Here is a 15,992-nt window from a genome sequence, read left to right as displayed (position 1 = left end):
AGATGCAAAGTCGACGCATGTGTTTACGCTTTGTAGTAAGACGTATGACAGAACTGGATGTAACCCTCAAAGAGCTGCGCAGAGAGAGGTCAGAAAAGAAAGAGTTAACTTACGCGGAGGGATACAACTGGCCTAAGCACCGAGGAGCATGTTTACTCAACATCTTGTTGTGTATCCTTCCTCCAGTTCAATAACGTACAGTATACGGGCCGAAGGGGGAAAAAACTAACGGAATTATTTTTTTTAAATGACGCCAAATATTTTTTTGTGCATGAGAAGTGAGTTAACATGACTTAGACACGGTTTGTTTTATATTATTATTGTGCTTTTATTTTTTGTGAATGTGGAGGAACATAAGTGCCGCCCGGGGACTTTATCACTCTCTGGTCGAAAATGGCTCCCGTGTTTCAATCGCTCCAACCCCCACTGTTCTGTGACATTTACGGTTCTTAAAACAATAAAATTCCTACAGACATACATATCGAGGCAGGCCACAGATACCACGGGGCATAACTTAAGCCATTTGTACCTTATCGGTTTAGCGCTTGAAGGCTTGGAAATGAAATAAAACTGAAAAACGCGCTGGGCTCAGAATGGACGCGTTTTCGGAGTGGGTGGGAATATTGAAGTTTGCCCACAGCAGGAAGACGATAATACTGTTTCGCCGAAACAAACTGTAGCCGGGTTAAATGCAAAGAAAACGGACCGGTGGGATCAGTCCTTCTGTGCGGATTAAAGGGAACCCGGGAGGGCCGTGTGCGGCGCAGTCGTGTAAAAACACTTTTTGTGCGGAGCCCGGAGCGCACAGGACCGCCGGAGACCCGCTCCCGTGAAGTTGTGCGCATCAAGATCTGGGGTCGGCGTATGTTTTGCGAGCGGGAATAATTGCACACCTTCTTCTCTTTCTTTGAAACAACTAGTTTAAAAACAAATCACCGAAGCACCCGCAGGGTTACATGCTCGATCGGGCGCCGAGCTGTTCCCCCGATGGAGGCCGCCGGCGCCGAGCTTGCGGCCGGGCTGTTCTGACTCCGGGATCGCGCTGTGAAAAGGTGGGTTTTCGTCCTCGCTTCTCTTGTACCAGAGGTTTTGTCCTTGTTAACTATTGCAAATTACTCTCCAAAAACTCTTACGCCCTTCTGTTCCTCCGTTTAATAATGTTCAATCCTACAAACTGCGGGGGTTAAAAAGGGAAATTGTATCGCCGTACAGTGTGCGAAGTGCGTTGTCCCTAACATTGTTTCTTATTTAAACATTTAGACACGCCATTCTGGGTTACCGGTGTCTTATTCTTCCCCGCTGATGGATTTTGTTAGACATTTATTTGTTTAGCACTGTATTAAAGAGAGTTTTATTATTTTGGGAGTAACTTTTTTTAAAGGTCCATTATTATTTTAGGGAACGTCAGTAGGGTTTCCTTATACAGTCCTGCCCGTGTACCAAGCGGATGAGCCCCGCACCGTTCAAATCAAATATGATGGTTTAATATTATTATTTCTGAGAGCTGGAATGCACTCAAAACGATATGTAGCTCAATAACGAACAATTCCCAGCGTACAGAAACAGGCCACCCCATCCCACCCTTTGTTTTAGCTATCATTTGTATTCAAGGTTTTTATTTTTTATTTTTTTTTTAACACGGTTAGGAGCTGAAAGTTATTTTCGCGTGTAAGAGTTGGGATACGTTTCCGTTCGTTTTTGGTTGTCCTGGGGTTTGAGAAATTTATGTCGCTTTCAGGCCTCCATCAAAACATTGCATCTCTCCATTTTAATTGGGGAATAAATCTCTTTTGTTTAACCCCAACTCCCCCACCCCCTCCGCTATTAATGAAGACGAAATTTAAAAAAAAAACACCTTGGAGGCACGGTTTAGTTTTTAATAATGAAGCTTGATTGTATTTATAGTATGGTGTTCTGCCCTGGCTGTGTTAATGTATGTTGTTTATTGAAGAAAACAAGACATATGTTTTTATCTCAAGTTCATGTACTTTCATGAAGTATTTGATATTCCTGGATAAAATCCTGCATGTTAGCGCAACGTGTATTTACGAATAGCGTTTTAATGAGCAATTTACTTAAATAATAGGGATATACCAATATTTCATGGCTACTTCTCCTTTTCCCTAATATCTGATAAGCTATGTTTTCATAACCTCTCTGTAGATTTGTTTATAGTTCAACTATGATTAACGCTTATCCCCATACTCTAAAACATTTCAGAAGTAGTGAAAATGTTATTCTAGATACACAATGTTAATTTAACATTACATGTCTTGTGTTTACATCGGCGAAATTTTAAAGGGGTTGCGGGGTCATTCTGGATACTTCACAAATAGAAACTACAAGGGAAAGTATGGCTGAAATTGAGTTTCATTGCTTTTGTGTGTGTTTACCGTCGCATCTTAGCCTGCGAGAGTGTTAATTTGGGTTTTTCGTGTTTCTCTTTCGATTTCGGCCTATGGGCCTAACCGCCGGGCACATCCCCGAGCTTTCCTACAGAGCGTGGCCGATTGCGCTGCGGTGAAACGCGTTTTAGTCATCTGGTTCATATAGAGGCTTTGAACCTGTAAGGGCAATTTTCGGGAAATGTTTTCGCTAAACTATTCGCATATTCAATTTAGGCTTTAGCTTGGTTAGCGGTCTGGGATGAAGAAAAGTGAGTTTTTAAAGTGTTATTTTAAGTCCATAGTGAGATTGACCTTAAAGTAACGTGGCGGGCGGGATCACACTCGCTGTATCGCAACAGTGCGTGCTTTTAGGTCAATTACTAAACAAAAGTTTTGAAACCGATTTATTTAGGATAACGTACTGACCCTATAAACAACGTAGAAACTGCAGGATATAAATACATGAGTTATATTTAAATACATTCACCTGATTACTTTTATGAGATGCGAGTTGCAGTTTATTACAGTTCTATAAACTGCAGTAACTTATTTATCAGAAACAAGTTACATTACAAGAACACTGTTGTAGTAAACATTTGAAGTATCTGTACATATTTAATATTTGATGTTGTCTAATCTCATCTAGTTTTCTTCCTACAAAGTTAAGTGTGCTCTGCATTTAGTAACAGTCCTTAAATGTGATTTGAAGTGTCTTTTAGTAAAGCTAATCTTATGTTTCAGGCATGAAGTAAATGAGTGAGAAATGCTTTTTTAGCCCTCATTGGTAATGGCAAAGAGCAGGACTCCAGCACAAAATCTGTGCTTTAGCAATAACAGAATTCTACAATCAATGAAAGCAGATTTACAAATAAGCTAAAAAATGAGTTAGAACAGGTACATGGTGGTACACTGGTAAGCATTGCTGCCTTGCAGCATTGGAGCTCTGGGTTTAATTCCTGTTGTCCTTTCTGTTTGGAGTTTGTATGTTCTCCAACAATTCAAAGACCTACTGGTAGGTTAATTGTCTTCTGGGAAACTTGGCCCTTGTGTGTGTTTGGGTGCCCTGCAAAAGCATCCTGTCCGGTGTGTGCCCTGCCTTGTGCCCGTTGCTTGCTGGGATAGACTCCGGCTCCCGGATGACCCTGAATTACAAGACATGGTTAGAAAATGGATGGAGGCATAAATTAAAACAGCAGTTACATGACAAGAGATTAACGTGGGAGTAGGTTAATCCCATTAGCCATGTCTTTGAATCAGGTATAATGGTTCCCTTTACAAAGGAGATCAAGAACAAGACAATGCCATTCGTCTAGGCAATCTGGTAGTCAATAGCAAATTGATTTGAGGTGCTCATCCATCTAGTTCTTGAAAACAGGGTATCGGCTTAAACCACTTGTCTGGGTAGCTTGTTCCACACCCCACCATACTTCGTGTAAAGCAGTGCCTCCCATTCTTAGTTTTCTGTGCACCTTTCTGTAGTTTCTGCTTATCTCCTCGGATTCAGGTTTCACCCATGGGGAGGTGTCTATAAAAATCGGTTTGGTTACAGCGCACGCAGAGAAACTGTTATGTACTAGGCAGCCTCCCTTAATTCATTCTCCCTATCGCTCACAGCTCAACAGGAAGAGGAAAAGGGGACTCTAGTGGCATGTGGTGGCACAGCTGGCCTGTGCTCCCCTGCAGAAGCTCCACACTCCCTCCAGAAATGAACACACGCAGGAAGTGTGGCGTGGCTGGAAATTGTGCGGGTCAGGTTGGAAGAACACTGCCCGTGCTTTACTGGCAGCACGCTGGCGCGTGGCTCTTGTGGACCAAGGCGCTGTGCCTGAGGAGTGTGGAGAGGTGGCAGGGCCATTCTTCTGGATAGTTGGGAATGAAATCCACAGGGTCACAGAAGAAAGGTCTGTTTCGATACATTGTGCTGGCTTTTGATGTTTCTGCTTCACTGATTGGTAAATGTCGTGCTCCTGCTGTGTGCCGTACAACAGAAGAAGGGTTACTGACGGGAGCAAGGCACTTAGCCCTCCGCGGACTTGTGTTTGGCAGTCCAGTAAGGGAGCCTAAAATCTCATGCAGCTGATTCTTGAGCCTAGTTGGGTCCTCATCCACCGTCCTTTAAAGCCTGTTCCAGACACATGCAACTCTTTGCGTAAAGCAATTTTAAATTCTCCATTCTAAGTTATTCCCTTTTTTGTTTCCAGTAATGACTTTGTCATAATCCAGCACATTGTGGTGCGTGGCAGGTTACACTCTGGACAGGACATCAGTCCACCTCACACACAGACACAGACACACTCATACCAGGGCTAATTTTCCTAGAACCTAATTACCTACCAGTGTGTTTTTGGACAGGGAGGAAACCGGAGCACCTGGAGGAAAACCTCATCAATATGGGGAGAACATACAAACTTCACACAGATAGAACCCCAGGAGTCGAATGCAGAGCCCCAGCGAAAAACAATGCGTCACTGTGCTATCAGGATGTTCTATATTTTGAGCAGATCTCCTAGCACTTTTCTCTGTTGGAGAATGAAGGGGTTTAATTTCTTTAGCCTGTCTGTATATGGTAAAGTCCCTAGCACAAGGGATTATGGATGCTCATCTTTGGAGCTATGGGAAAGCTGACTGGATCTGTCAGTCTTAAATGCACTAAAATGCACATTTGTTCCAGTTTGTACCCTCGGTTTAGATTTTCATGGCTGTGTGGTTGAAGTGGTTACTTTGGTGGTCTTTATTGAACTCCTTCATTATCTTGGGTGCTTGAATCAAGTCCCTTCATTTGAGGAGCTAATTAAAAGTCTGCAGGCATGAAGAACCTTGCTCGGGTGTTCGGTGAACTAGATGCGGCGGTGTCGGGGACTGAGATTCAGTTTTGCCGGTGCATGATGGGAGTCGGTGTGTGATTGTGTTGCTGGCATGGGCTTGCAGGCCCTGTTCACTGCAGCACTGGGCTGTGTGTTTAATGTTCGGACACTGAACGGTTCTTGAAGCCCTTTGGGGGTGTTACATGTGATGGCTGTTCTTACAGTGCCTTGTGTATGCTGTGCAGGGGTGGAGGCCAAGGGCTCCCAGTCCTGGAGGCCCACACACCTGCTGGTTCTCATTCCCACTGAGCTCAGTCACCTTGTCGAAGCCTAAAATGATCTAATAAGCTGCTTGATTGGAATTTCTGCAGGATAATTCCTACTCAAACATTTGAAATTTCTTTACCTCCGAACGGCCACCTCCATGTGTCAGGAACTGATCATGTTTAAGGGCTGAAAACAGTTCTGATTCATCCAATTTGTAAGTCAAGGAAAGGTTCAGTTGTGCAGCAGCCCTGGATGGCAACAGGCACCATCAGGTGTGTGGAGCTGCAGAACAAGGAACTCCTGGTCTAGATGACCCATTTTGTTTCCCAGGAGGTTCCTGGTTCACGCCCTGCTGTGCCGTGGCATGCCGATGGGCTGCCCTAGTCTCTGTGGGGTTCTTTGGGCAGAAGACCTGCTATGGTCAGCTGAGCTGATCCGAAGAGGAGTACCTGGTGCAGCAGGCATGCAGCTGCTGCTGACGGCTGTCATCACCTGGGGCCAGCAGGCACAGTCAGCGCTGATTGTAGGCATTTCTGGAGCATTCTGGGACGGAGTGGAATGGCATGCGCCGACGCTCACAGTGGTGTTGAAGTTGAGAGCAGGATGTTATTAGCTGGGTGCGTTTGTGATTTCCGCAACCCATCCTCACGCCACTCTTTGCATCCCGAGTGTGGGGCTTTTGTTGTGGGGGGGCAGCACTTGTGAAGGGAGAAAGACGGAAGCTCGGTTGAATATAGCCAGATCAGAGGTGTGTTTGACGTTTCCTCCTGGGGAGCAGACGACTGGCAAGAGGGTGTCAGACCCACTTGTTTTGTTGCAGCCAGAACCCCTTGATGGGAGAAAGGACCAGCTATGAGAGAGAGATCCTCGCTCATGACATGGGACAGAACCCCTTGGAGCCCCTCTGACAAGTCCGGGGGCAAGGCAAGACATGCACATGTGCTTCGTTTCCACCTTGGAAGTTTGTAGGTGCCAGAGAACAAAAAAGTCTGTCCTGCTTCTCGGTCCCTGGTGCTCCTGGTCCAGTTTTCATGCGGAAGGTGAAACATTGCTCCTGGTGGCCCAGGTCAGCTGCTGACAGTCGGGGTTCCTCAGGGATTTAAACTCTGTTTACTGGACACTGGGGGAGGGGGGGGTCTCCAGGAGATTGGATAAAAACTTCACTCCCAGTTCTGTGTGAAACTGGAAGTGTGGCAGTACAGGAAATCCGTATTTGGACCTGAAATTCATATTGTGAGACCTATTGTGGGGACCTTAATGAAGCCTTAGTCCAGGGATTCCCTCTTTTGAAGAAATAGGAGGCTGGGAGCCCTATTTTCAGGGCTGGTCCCAAAGGAGTTAGTCAGACCTCAGTGTTTTCACCTTAGGGACTGAGGACACAAGTGAAACTGGACGCTTGCCCACGGAGCGACTTCAAGCTCGGCCGGTGGAGAGCTGGGGGTCTGTATTCGCAGTCGGTGGGAATTCTCTACTGAAGTGACCTTTTTTTGTGTCCTAAATGCCTGTAAGCAGCTACAACTTTAGAACATTTCATTCTATGAGTACCCTTGTTGATTTTAGGCTGTAACCTGCTGTTTGAACAGTTTTGGATGGAAACAGTGAATATTTGCATCTCGCTGTTGGTGGCTCTGTAATAAGGCTTTATTTTGTGTGAACGTTTTTAAAAAAGGAAAGCTGTTTTATTAAACATGATAACCTGTGATGTTCTGTTTGAAGCGATGGTCACTATAAAGTAGTTTAAACGTTCAGCAGATTGTTCCATTCGATATTAATAAAATAATCATTTAAATATGACATTGAGTTTAAATATGATCATATTTAAATAAGGGAATTTATTTAATCATGATATTTGGAAGTAGCTGTACGGTGGAGTGATTCTGATCATCCACATTTCACTATTCCTTTTTATGAGTTTCGAAACAAATACATTTGCTTCATGTCGTCGCTGCCGGAACCTTTCATCCTTTTTGTTGTTTCCTCACGGCGCTTCCGACTCGTACAGGAAGTGTAGCACACGGAAGTGGCCTTTTCTTTGTGTATCTGCTTTGGGGGGGGTAGTTTATTTTTAGAAAAAAAATCCTGGAATTAAAATCCGGTACTCTACCCCGTAAGAAGAAGGGTGCGCCGGGTTTTTTTTTATTTTAGGACTGTGGGTTTGCATGTGACGTCGGCGGAGGACGCCGGGAAAGTCCGCGCAGCATCTCGGCGTCCGTCTGCCGTCCCTGTTCCTGCGGAGCTGTGGCGCTCGGGCGCTTGAGCCCTCGGCGGCGAGCGTGCAGGCTGCGTCCCGACTGACCGCCGGCAAGCAGCGCGATGTGTCTGTCCGCGGAGCCCGGCCGGCTGGCGTGATGTAACCCCCGGAGGGCCCGGACTGCGGTGCGTGCTTCCTGGGGCTGGCCGGCAGGACTGGGGGAGTCTTTAAAAAAGAGCGAGCACTTCTATGCGTGTGTAAACATATTCATCAGACCTGTACACTAGTAGGCTGTTGTGTCGGTTGTTATTTATTTAAATAGCGGTCGTGTGGATGTAGACGCTTCGGAACGAGACGTTAGAAACGTGGGGAAAAGCCGTCGAAAGGCTCAGTGAAGTGTATTTTGTTGTCGACAGCAATCTGAACTAAAATACAGGTGTGCAGATGAGCAGTCGTGCCGGTTTCCTGACGTGTATCGGACACAGCGCATAACTATGGAAATGTGGGGAGTAATTAAGAGTTAAATCAGGTGCTTAATTATCCAGATCGGCAGGTTCTGTATCCGGTTACATACAAACCCCCCGAGTTGAATGTTCCCGTTGAGTATCCCTCCATTAAGGGCTCTGTAGCAGGTAACACATTGCAGTGTGTCCTATTTCAGGGTAAAGGACTTGTGTTTAGTACTGGAGTACATTAAGTGTTTTGTGCCACCTGGACACTTTCATTTTCCTGAAGGTGCCTGGATATTCACTAATGGACCCGGGCAAGCTGGAGGAGTGGCCATGAGGCATGAAAGCAAGCGGGGTTGATGATTCTCATCTTGTTTGTTTGTGTTCAGCCACTTTTTTTGTTAAGACTTGAAGTGCTGATGCTCCTAAATCCCTCGCCCCCTCCCTTTCATCCGGCTCCTTCCTCCATTCTGTCCGTCTCCCGGTTTTTCCCTGACAGTCCGTGGCTTCTGCCTTTCAGGTCTCTCTGTGAGGGAGATCGGGATCGGGAGCAGGGATGGCTGAACAGAAATCCAACTGCGAGGAAAATGATTCCGAAACAGCAGGTACTGGGACTGTCTGAGCGAGGGGTGGCGCCGACCTGTTCTCCTATTATTATACTGTGCCCCCCTTAGGGCTTTGTTTATTTCTGTAATGTGGTGAGCCCCCCTACACACACACACACGTACGGGCAGGGCTTCTTCTAGAGTAATTACTGCTGCCACGCTGGCTAACAAAGGGAGTGCAGAGAGCCTTAATGCTTGTCAAAATGTGCACAGTGTGTTTTATGCAGTTTTCAGCAGTTAATGTCGCACTATAATGACAGCACTCAACATCTTAAAGATGATGGTTATCCAGAACTACTAATGGGCTGCACAATGCAAGTCATAAATCGTATTCGAAATGTGTACAACCACCGAGAGAAGCTGCATTACACCTCAGGTGATCGAACTGTTGAGCCATTGATATTGAGGTGTGGTACCTAGGATATTGCTATTCTTCCAGTAGGCTTGATTGATCATCAAGATGCCTGAAGGTGATTTATATTAAGAACCTTGTTATTCCTCTTGTGATAGTTTGTGAATGGTTTTAACAATTGGATCAATACTTTCCTTGCTCATGGTCTGGATGTGTAAATGAGTCAGCCCACGCATGGACTAACTATGAAAAACGGGGGTCTATAACAGCTGCTGGAAAAGTGCTACAGCACAGGACCCGTGAACCAAAGATGGTGTTTACAGTAAACATAATGAACTGGGATCTGTGCCTCCAGACAGCAGGAAAGTCTCACTGTGGTGTGTTGCCAAGACACTCAGGAGCTCAGTCTTTCATTTTGCTGTAGCTTTTAGAAGTTAGAGCTTCTTCACGAAGCATGTAAAAGGACATATTACCACATGAGGCTTCCTAGATAGTGCCCCGTCATAACAGGTCATTGATTCAGAACACGCATTCTTGCAAGAGGTTGCAGACAAGAAGAAGCCATCTGGTCTGTTTGGTAGTTAAATTGTCCCAGGATCTCATCCAGATGTTTCTCTGGGGGGGGGGACAGGGTGGGTATCAGCTTCAACAATGTGGCTGGGTAGCTTGTTCCAGACTGCTGTCCCTCTTTGTCTAAAGAAGTACCGCCACTTCTTGGGTCAGTCATCAAAATAAAAAACTGGCTTGGACTGTGAATTGTTAGTTCTTTCCATAATAACAGTTTTCAAACAAATCCATTGTAAAAAGACCTGGATCGGTTCTCAGAAAATGTAGTATAGCCTCTTCCCCTAAAGAAAAGTCCAAAATTCACCAGTACCTTTTAGAACTTGACCGTTTTGAGCAGTTGAGCATTTCGTAAGTACAGCTTTTGAGACTGCCTGCGGAGTTGACCACTCTTTTTTAGGGGCGCGGTGCTGTCTGGGGTCTGTTTCTGCTGTGCCGCTGTACCACACCTAACTGTGCAGAACAGAGGCTTTTCACACCCGGTCTGAGAGCCTCTGCGCTGGAGCAGCTGTGGCCAGCCTGGCTGCGGGCCTCTTTCCTGCTCCAGTGCAAACTGGTGACTGCGTTCATCTGCTTTCTTGTGTTATTAATCTTTCTTCATCAGTCCTGAATGTCAGCAGTAACCGGATTTAGAAGCTTGAATGCATCGCCGGGCTGCGGTTTGTTTTGAAAAGCGAGGAACGTTTTGAAGTCACCCTGGGGCCACGCGCGGGGTCGTTCAGCAGTTCTGAAGGGGAGAGCTGCGGCAGCCCCTGCCCAAGCTCCTGGTGGTAGACTCCTTGCTGCAGGGGTCCCGCTGGGGCCGCTGTGTGTCGTGTCAATGCTGCTGTGACACCCTGAAGTGGTCTTTCTCACAAGCCTCCTCTTGCCCCCACCCCACCTCAGCTGATGACAGCGCCCCCCCGGAGCAGCCTGTTCTGTCCGAGGGGGAGCCGAACCCCACCCCTGCGGAGGAGACCCCCAAGATGGCCGGGGAGACCCCCGCACCACCTATGTGAGTCCCTGCTCTGTCCTCCTCACTGTACTGCTGTGCAACTCAACTGTAGTGTTGCTGCACAGTACAATTCTGCAGGTACCTGCAACTCAAGCAGTTTCAGCTGTGCTCTCCGGCAGGATATTACAGTAGTCCAGTTAATAGTACTGGAGAGTGCGGAGGTATTGTACTGAATTCCAAAAGGTTGTAGCACTAATTCAGATTCAGTGAGCTATATTGGCATGACTGATGAGTTACAGTTTTTCCAAAGCAGATACAAATAACCTTCACAGTACAAACATGTTATTTGGCATTTGTATAAACCACAAAAATTGTGAGACCGATTCACTGTCTGTCCCTCAGGCTACAGCAGGAGGTCACATACTGTATTATGATTATTATTGTGAGACTCTGTGTTGCTCAGATTGGGTTACAGCTGTGTTGACATCCCTGTTTTTGGTGGTTTCCTGTGCAGGGAGGACGGCCGGAGCTGCGCACTGTGCAACTGCGAGGACAGGAGTCTGTACGGGCAGCGCGAGCTGCGGCTTTTCGCACCCTCTGCCGACCGCCCGCCCCTGCCCCACGCCGCCACTGCCTCCTCTTCTGACCCCCCAGCTGGCTGTGCAGGTCCGGGGGCCGACGACCTGGACACCATCGGCTTCCCCGAGCTCACAGCCCCTGCCTCGCTGTTCAACGACACAGGTCAGCACCGCGCCACAACTGTTTCACGTCCCGGGCCTACCTTGTCCTTTGAAAGTCGCTTTGAAACAATCGCCACTTATTTCCAGCTGAAACATAAAAATTGCTTGTTAAAAATGCAGCTTGCCTTGAATGTCTGACAAGACTTTATAGAATTTCAATGCAGAAAGCTTGTTTCAGTCTTTCCCGTACTTGGAAAGTCCCACAAGTTTCTGATCCACACTTTTCCCAACAAGATCTGTCCCACTTCCGTTGTGCATGCTTTGGGAAGCTGGGAGCGCCCTGCTGAGGCTCTCCCTCGCAGCCAGCAGCTCGCTTGGCAGCATCTGTCCTGGCACCGCAGGGTCTGACAAACAGGGGTTTTCACATCTGCTTCAGCCTGAGATCAGTGGAGTCTGGTCTTCTCAAAGTACCTGGTTAGCCCAGTTAGAAAATGCAGCATAGCCGTGTGCAGCGTTTACTGGAAGAGAACAGTTTTCCTAGTGTCGGGATGAGCAGGTGTTTTAAGGGGGGATCCGGCCCCTGAGTGATGCGTCTGTGCTGCACAGGGCACTGCTGGGTTCACCACTGGTGCGCCGCCTGGTCGGAGGGGGTGCGTCGCGCCAACGGCCAGGAGCTGGAGAATGTCGACGGAGCCGTCATCTCAGGGATACAACAGGTCAGTTCCACACTTTAGAGGCGGGCTCGGATCAGAACCGCACTCTACAGTGTCTCTTTTTCTCTGCCGGGGCGGTGCCACACTCTTCAGTGGCCTGTTATTACTGTCTCTGCCTGATATGTGCCTCACTCTTTAATGGGCTGATGAGTATTGGTAGATTGTTTGTTGTATAGTTATTTATGTTATGTTGCGTGTATTGCTTGGCTCTTGTTGGATATTTGATTGACAGCCCGCAATGAATTTGTTCCTGCTCTTCCTCCTCCTTTTCCATCCCAGCGATGTGAATACTGTAGAAGACTGGGTGCTACCATTCGGTGCCAGTCAGAGGGGTGTCGTCGGTTTTACCACTTCCCCTGTGCTGCTGCCAGTGGTTCCTTCCAGTCCATGAAGCAACTGGCCCTTCTGTGTCCAGAGCACATCGAGAAGGCCGTGGATATAGGTGAGGGTGTTATCCACCATGCTGTCCTTTGTGGTCTGCCTCACAAACTATTCCAGGGGCAAAGAGTTTTATTAGTGAGATGTCCGATTCTTTTCTTTCTGATTCCAGTCATTTTGAGGCAGTTGATTCTTTTTTCTCCACCTTTTCTTCTTAAACTTTAAAAGCAAATTGAGGCATTGCAGAGCTCAGCTGGAGAGCAGGTGTGCTCTAGGCTGCTGGTTCGAGACACCCACTACCCTTTGAGAAAAACAAGTGCCTGTAGGTTCTCAAATTTTTAGTTGTCCTTCTTGTTTCAGTGCTGAGTGTAAAGTGATCAAAGGGGTTGAGGTTGTCAGCACCTCACAGAGTTTTAGATCTGTATCAAGTCCTCTTTTTATCTCTTCTGCCCGGAGGAGAAGAGGTGGCGTAAATCTATTGTCTGTGGTGCTGTTTCTCCATCTTCTCCATCTTTCTCCATCTTGATGTCTTGTGCTCGCTCCCTGCAGCGGGCGAGGACTCTCGCTGTGCCGTGTGCGATTCGGCTGGGGAGCTGTCGGGCCTGCTGTTCTGCACGGGCTGCGGGACGCACTACCATGCCGCCTGCCTGGAGATCAGCGCCACGCCGCTCCAGCGCGCGGGGTGGCAGTGCCCCGAGTGCAAGGTCTGCCAGACCTGCAGGTGAGCCAGGAAGCTGACGGGCACATGCTTGTGGGTGCACTCGCTGATCAAAACCAGGAACTCCCAGTCCAGTAAGCCACCCCTTCCAGCAGTGTGTGTGTGTGTGGGGCTGGGCTGAAGGAGCAGGAGACAGACTTCCATCACCTTTCCCAACCAGAACAATCCCCTGATCTCACTCCTGCTGGAAACCAGTGGACCTGTCCAGCTCAGTCCCCACACACCAGCACCCTCCTCACAACCCCAGCTGAAGGCCGTCCTGGGATAGTGCTGCGGATACTTCAGATCCACCAAGCGCTTGTGGAGGACCTTTATTATTCAGTGGGAGTTCCTGATATTTAGATCAGTGAAGTTCGAGCTACTTTAGGGGGAACCGTGAGTTCAGCTTATGATGTGAATCCCATGCACATATTGTGCTCCAGTTTTGGGTAGTCGCTGTATAGTACACAAGCTAGAGCAGTGCTTCCCCACACACATCAGTAATTGCAGACCTCAAACTTGCCACCCTAAATGTTCAACTGCTTTTCCCACTAGGACTGGCTGCCTCTGAAGTTCAGCTAGCTGTGTCTCAGTGCTTTGTGCTGTGTTGGTTGCAGGCAGCCTGGTGAGGACTCCATGATGCTGGTGTGTGACGCCTGTGACAAAGGCTACCACACCTTCTGTCTGCAGCCTGCCATGGACTCTGTGCCCTCTGACCCCTGGAAGTGCCGGGTGAGTGTAGCCCACTCTCTCTCTCATGGTCACTTCAGCTTGGCCCTGCGTCTAACTGTCCGTTCCCCAGCCTGCAGGTTGGTAACATTAAACTGAAGAGGCAGCTGAAGGACGGATTTTACCTTAAACCTGTAGAATGGGCATTTTGTGTTGATGGCTTTCGTCTTATCCGGTTACAGACTGATCTCGTGTTTTTTGAAGTGTGTGACTGGAGCTTTGTCTCTCTGTGCTGTAAGAGTGTTTGCTGTGTAAAGTGTAACATATCTTGAAATCTGCAATAGCCTTGAGAACAATGTGCCATTTAATTTCATTTTGGATGTCTTCCAAGTATTGCACAGTCCTGCTGAAACAAAATCACTGAATATCGACCATATTCACGAATCCTATATTCATTCTGCAGAGCTTTCCTCCGTCTGGCTTTAAGGAAGAACTTTGCATTTGATGAGAATTTTTTTCCTCCATTTAATTCTTGCTGCTGTTTGTAGCTGAATCATTATTATTTAAATGTATCCATTCATTCTTTAAAATTCTAAAAATGACATTTATGCGTCTAATGACAATGCAGTCAGTGCTCTGCCAGAGCACCCCAGACTTCCCTTTTGTGTATTGCAGCTGCTGGGGTACATGGGCCTCAGCTGCCAGTGGGGGGTCTCTAATAGTCACCAGGGTTTCCCTGGCCTTGATCCTCTGCTCCATGTTTCGCCAGGGGTTTTAAAGGGGATCAGACCTTCTGCAATTTGCAGGCAGTTTCATGCCACTGGAAGCTTTGCAGAAAAATCGCATTTGTGACCGTCGGTGTGGATTCATGAAATTGCAAAGTGATTTGTGATGTTTTTTTCAGGGCACTAAATAGGGTGCCTTTTGAGTGAAAGCCACTGTATCAAAATTGATATTCACAAAGGCTGCTGCTAAGTTTGAGTAGAACAGGATGTTACAGAATTGTGTAACATCAGGTTTCTTCCCCTGCGACATGAAGACCGCTTCTTAGATCTACCTGCGAGAAGCTACCTCATGCACAAGGCCAAGAGCTAATGTCCTGATAGACTGCCTGGACTCTTGGGGTGCTGCAGTGCTCATCGCCCTCTCCACCTCTCCTTTCAGAGGTGCCGGGTATGCAGTGAATGTGGTACCCGGGGCTCATCCTCGCTGGGCTCTGCTCAGTGGTTCGATAATTACTCGGTGTGCGAGAACTGTCATCGCCTGCGCAGCTCCGTCTGCTCTGCCTGCAAGAAGACGGAGCCTGCTGCCAGCCTGCGCAGCTGCCAGTCCTGCCACCGGTAAGCCTACTGCGTGCCTGCTTGTCTCTTGTGTGTCTCGTGGGCTGTCTCCCCGACTGACCTGTCTCTCCTGCTCTTCTCTGTAGATGGGTGCACATTGAGTGTGCCAGTCTGTCCGATCCACAGGGGGATAAGTACACTTGCACGCTGTGCCAAGCATCGCCATCAGGGGGCACCGTGGAGACAGACACTCCCATGGAGTTGGGTAAGTTCTGAGTTCTGTTTGCTTTTTTGGGATCAGAGTTTGCTGATGCCTTTTGCAGTATTTGATGTCCTTCCTGGTAAACATTATCTGACACATTCCTTCAGTGTGGCAGATCCTGAAGATCTGTGTCCAGCAGGGTTTTCATACCCTGATTGGGAAAGTCCCAATCCTGTAAGTTTAATAGGTTACCCCGCAGTACTGATTTCTTAATGATAAGTTGCTCTATTAATGGAATTATGTTCCCTGAACATAATTCCTTAAATCTCAGACTTAATGGATTTTGTTTGTTGTTCTGTACTTATGTCCCGTTTTAAATTGATCCAAATATTTATAAAACGATGACCTTCTAAAAACTGCAAGGTTGGAGCTTTTCAGGACCAGGACTAGAAACCCTTGGTGTATTGCTTTAAGTGGGATGACTCTTCTCAGTAGTTCTTAAGGTGTGTAATTATTCAGGCCTAGCTAGCTGGCTGAGTTGGGGCTGTGCTGTGGGGAAGCGATGGAGACAGTACTGGACAGGGTAGTGGGAGGAGATGGCAGAGTGCAGAGGTGGGGTCATTCCCCTTCATCCTAATCGCTCAGAAACTGGTGCGCCAGAGCCACAGCTTTCTGCAGTGACCATTCAAGCCTGCTGTGCTGTATGAGTCTGAACTTTGTTGAGAAGAGTATTCGATTTTCTGTATGGGGTTTCTCGAAGGGAGGGCGCTGGTTAGAACGGCAGTTGACGATTGGACCTTGTGATTGGAAACGGCGTCCT

General features: G+C 47.5%; 1 protein-coding gene across 1 annotated transcript in view; it reads left to right on the top strand.

The window, feature by feature from the left end:
* The first annotated feature begins 165 nt into the window (after positions 1–165).
* The window catches only part of kmt2d (lysine (K)-specific methyltransferase 2D), a 62,084-nt gene continuing 46,257 nt past the window's right edge, over positions 166–15,992 (top strand). Inside the window, exons 1-10 of the mRNA XM_015344447.2 lie at positions 166–1,052; positions 8,619–8,703; positions 10,505–10,613; positions 11,068–11,294; positions 11,840–11,949; positions 12,226–12,388; positions 12,874–13,045; positions 13,639–13,753; positions 14,855–15,030; positions 15,117–15,235. Of these exons, the coding sequence (XP_015199933.2) occupies positions 8,655–8,703; positions 10,505–10,613; positions 11,068–11,294; positions 11,840–11,949; positions 12,226–12,388; positions 12,874–13,045; positions 13,639–13,753; positions 14,855–15,030; positions 15,117–15,235 (1,240 nt within the window). The 5' untranslated portion in view covers positions 166–1,052; positions 8,619–8,654. The remainder of the gene's footprint in view (positions 1,053–8,618; positions 8,704–10,504; positions 10,614–11,067; positions 11,295–11,839; positions 11,950–12,225; positions 12,389–12,873; positions 13,046–13,638; positions 13,754–14,854; positions 15,031–15,116; positions 15,236–15,992) is intronic.

This window comes from Lepisosteus oculatus, chromosome 1 (assembly GCF_040954835.1).
Source record: "Lepisosteus oculatus isolate fLepOcu1 chromosome 1, fLepOcu1.hap2, whole genome shotgun sequence".
Classification (NCBI taxonomy): Eukaryota; Metazoa; Chordata; class Actinopteri; order Semionotiformes; family Lepisosteidae; genus Lepisosteus; species Lepisosteus oculatus.
This window is presented reverse-complemented; position numbering and strand designations above follow the sequence as displayed.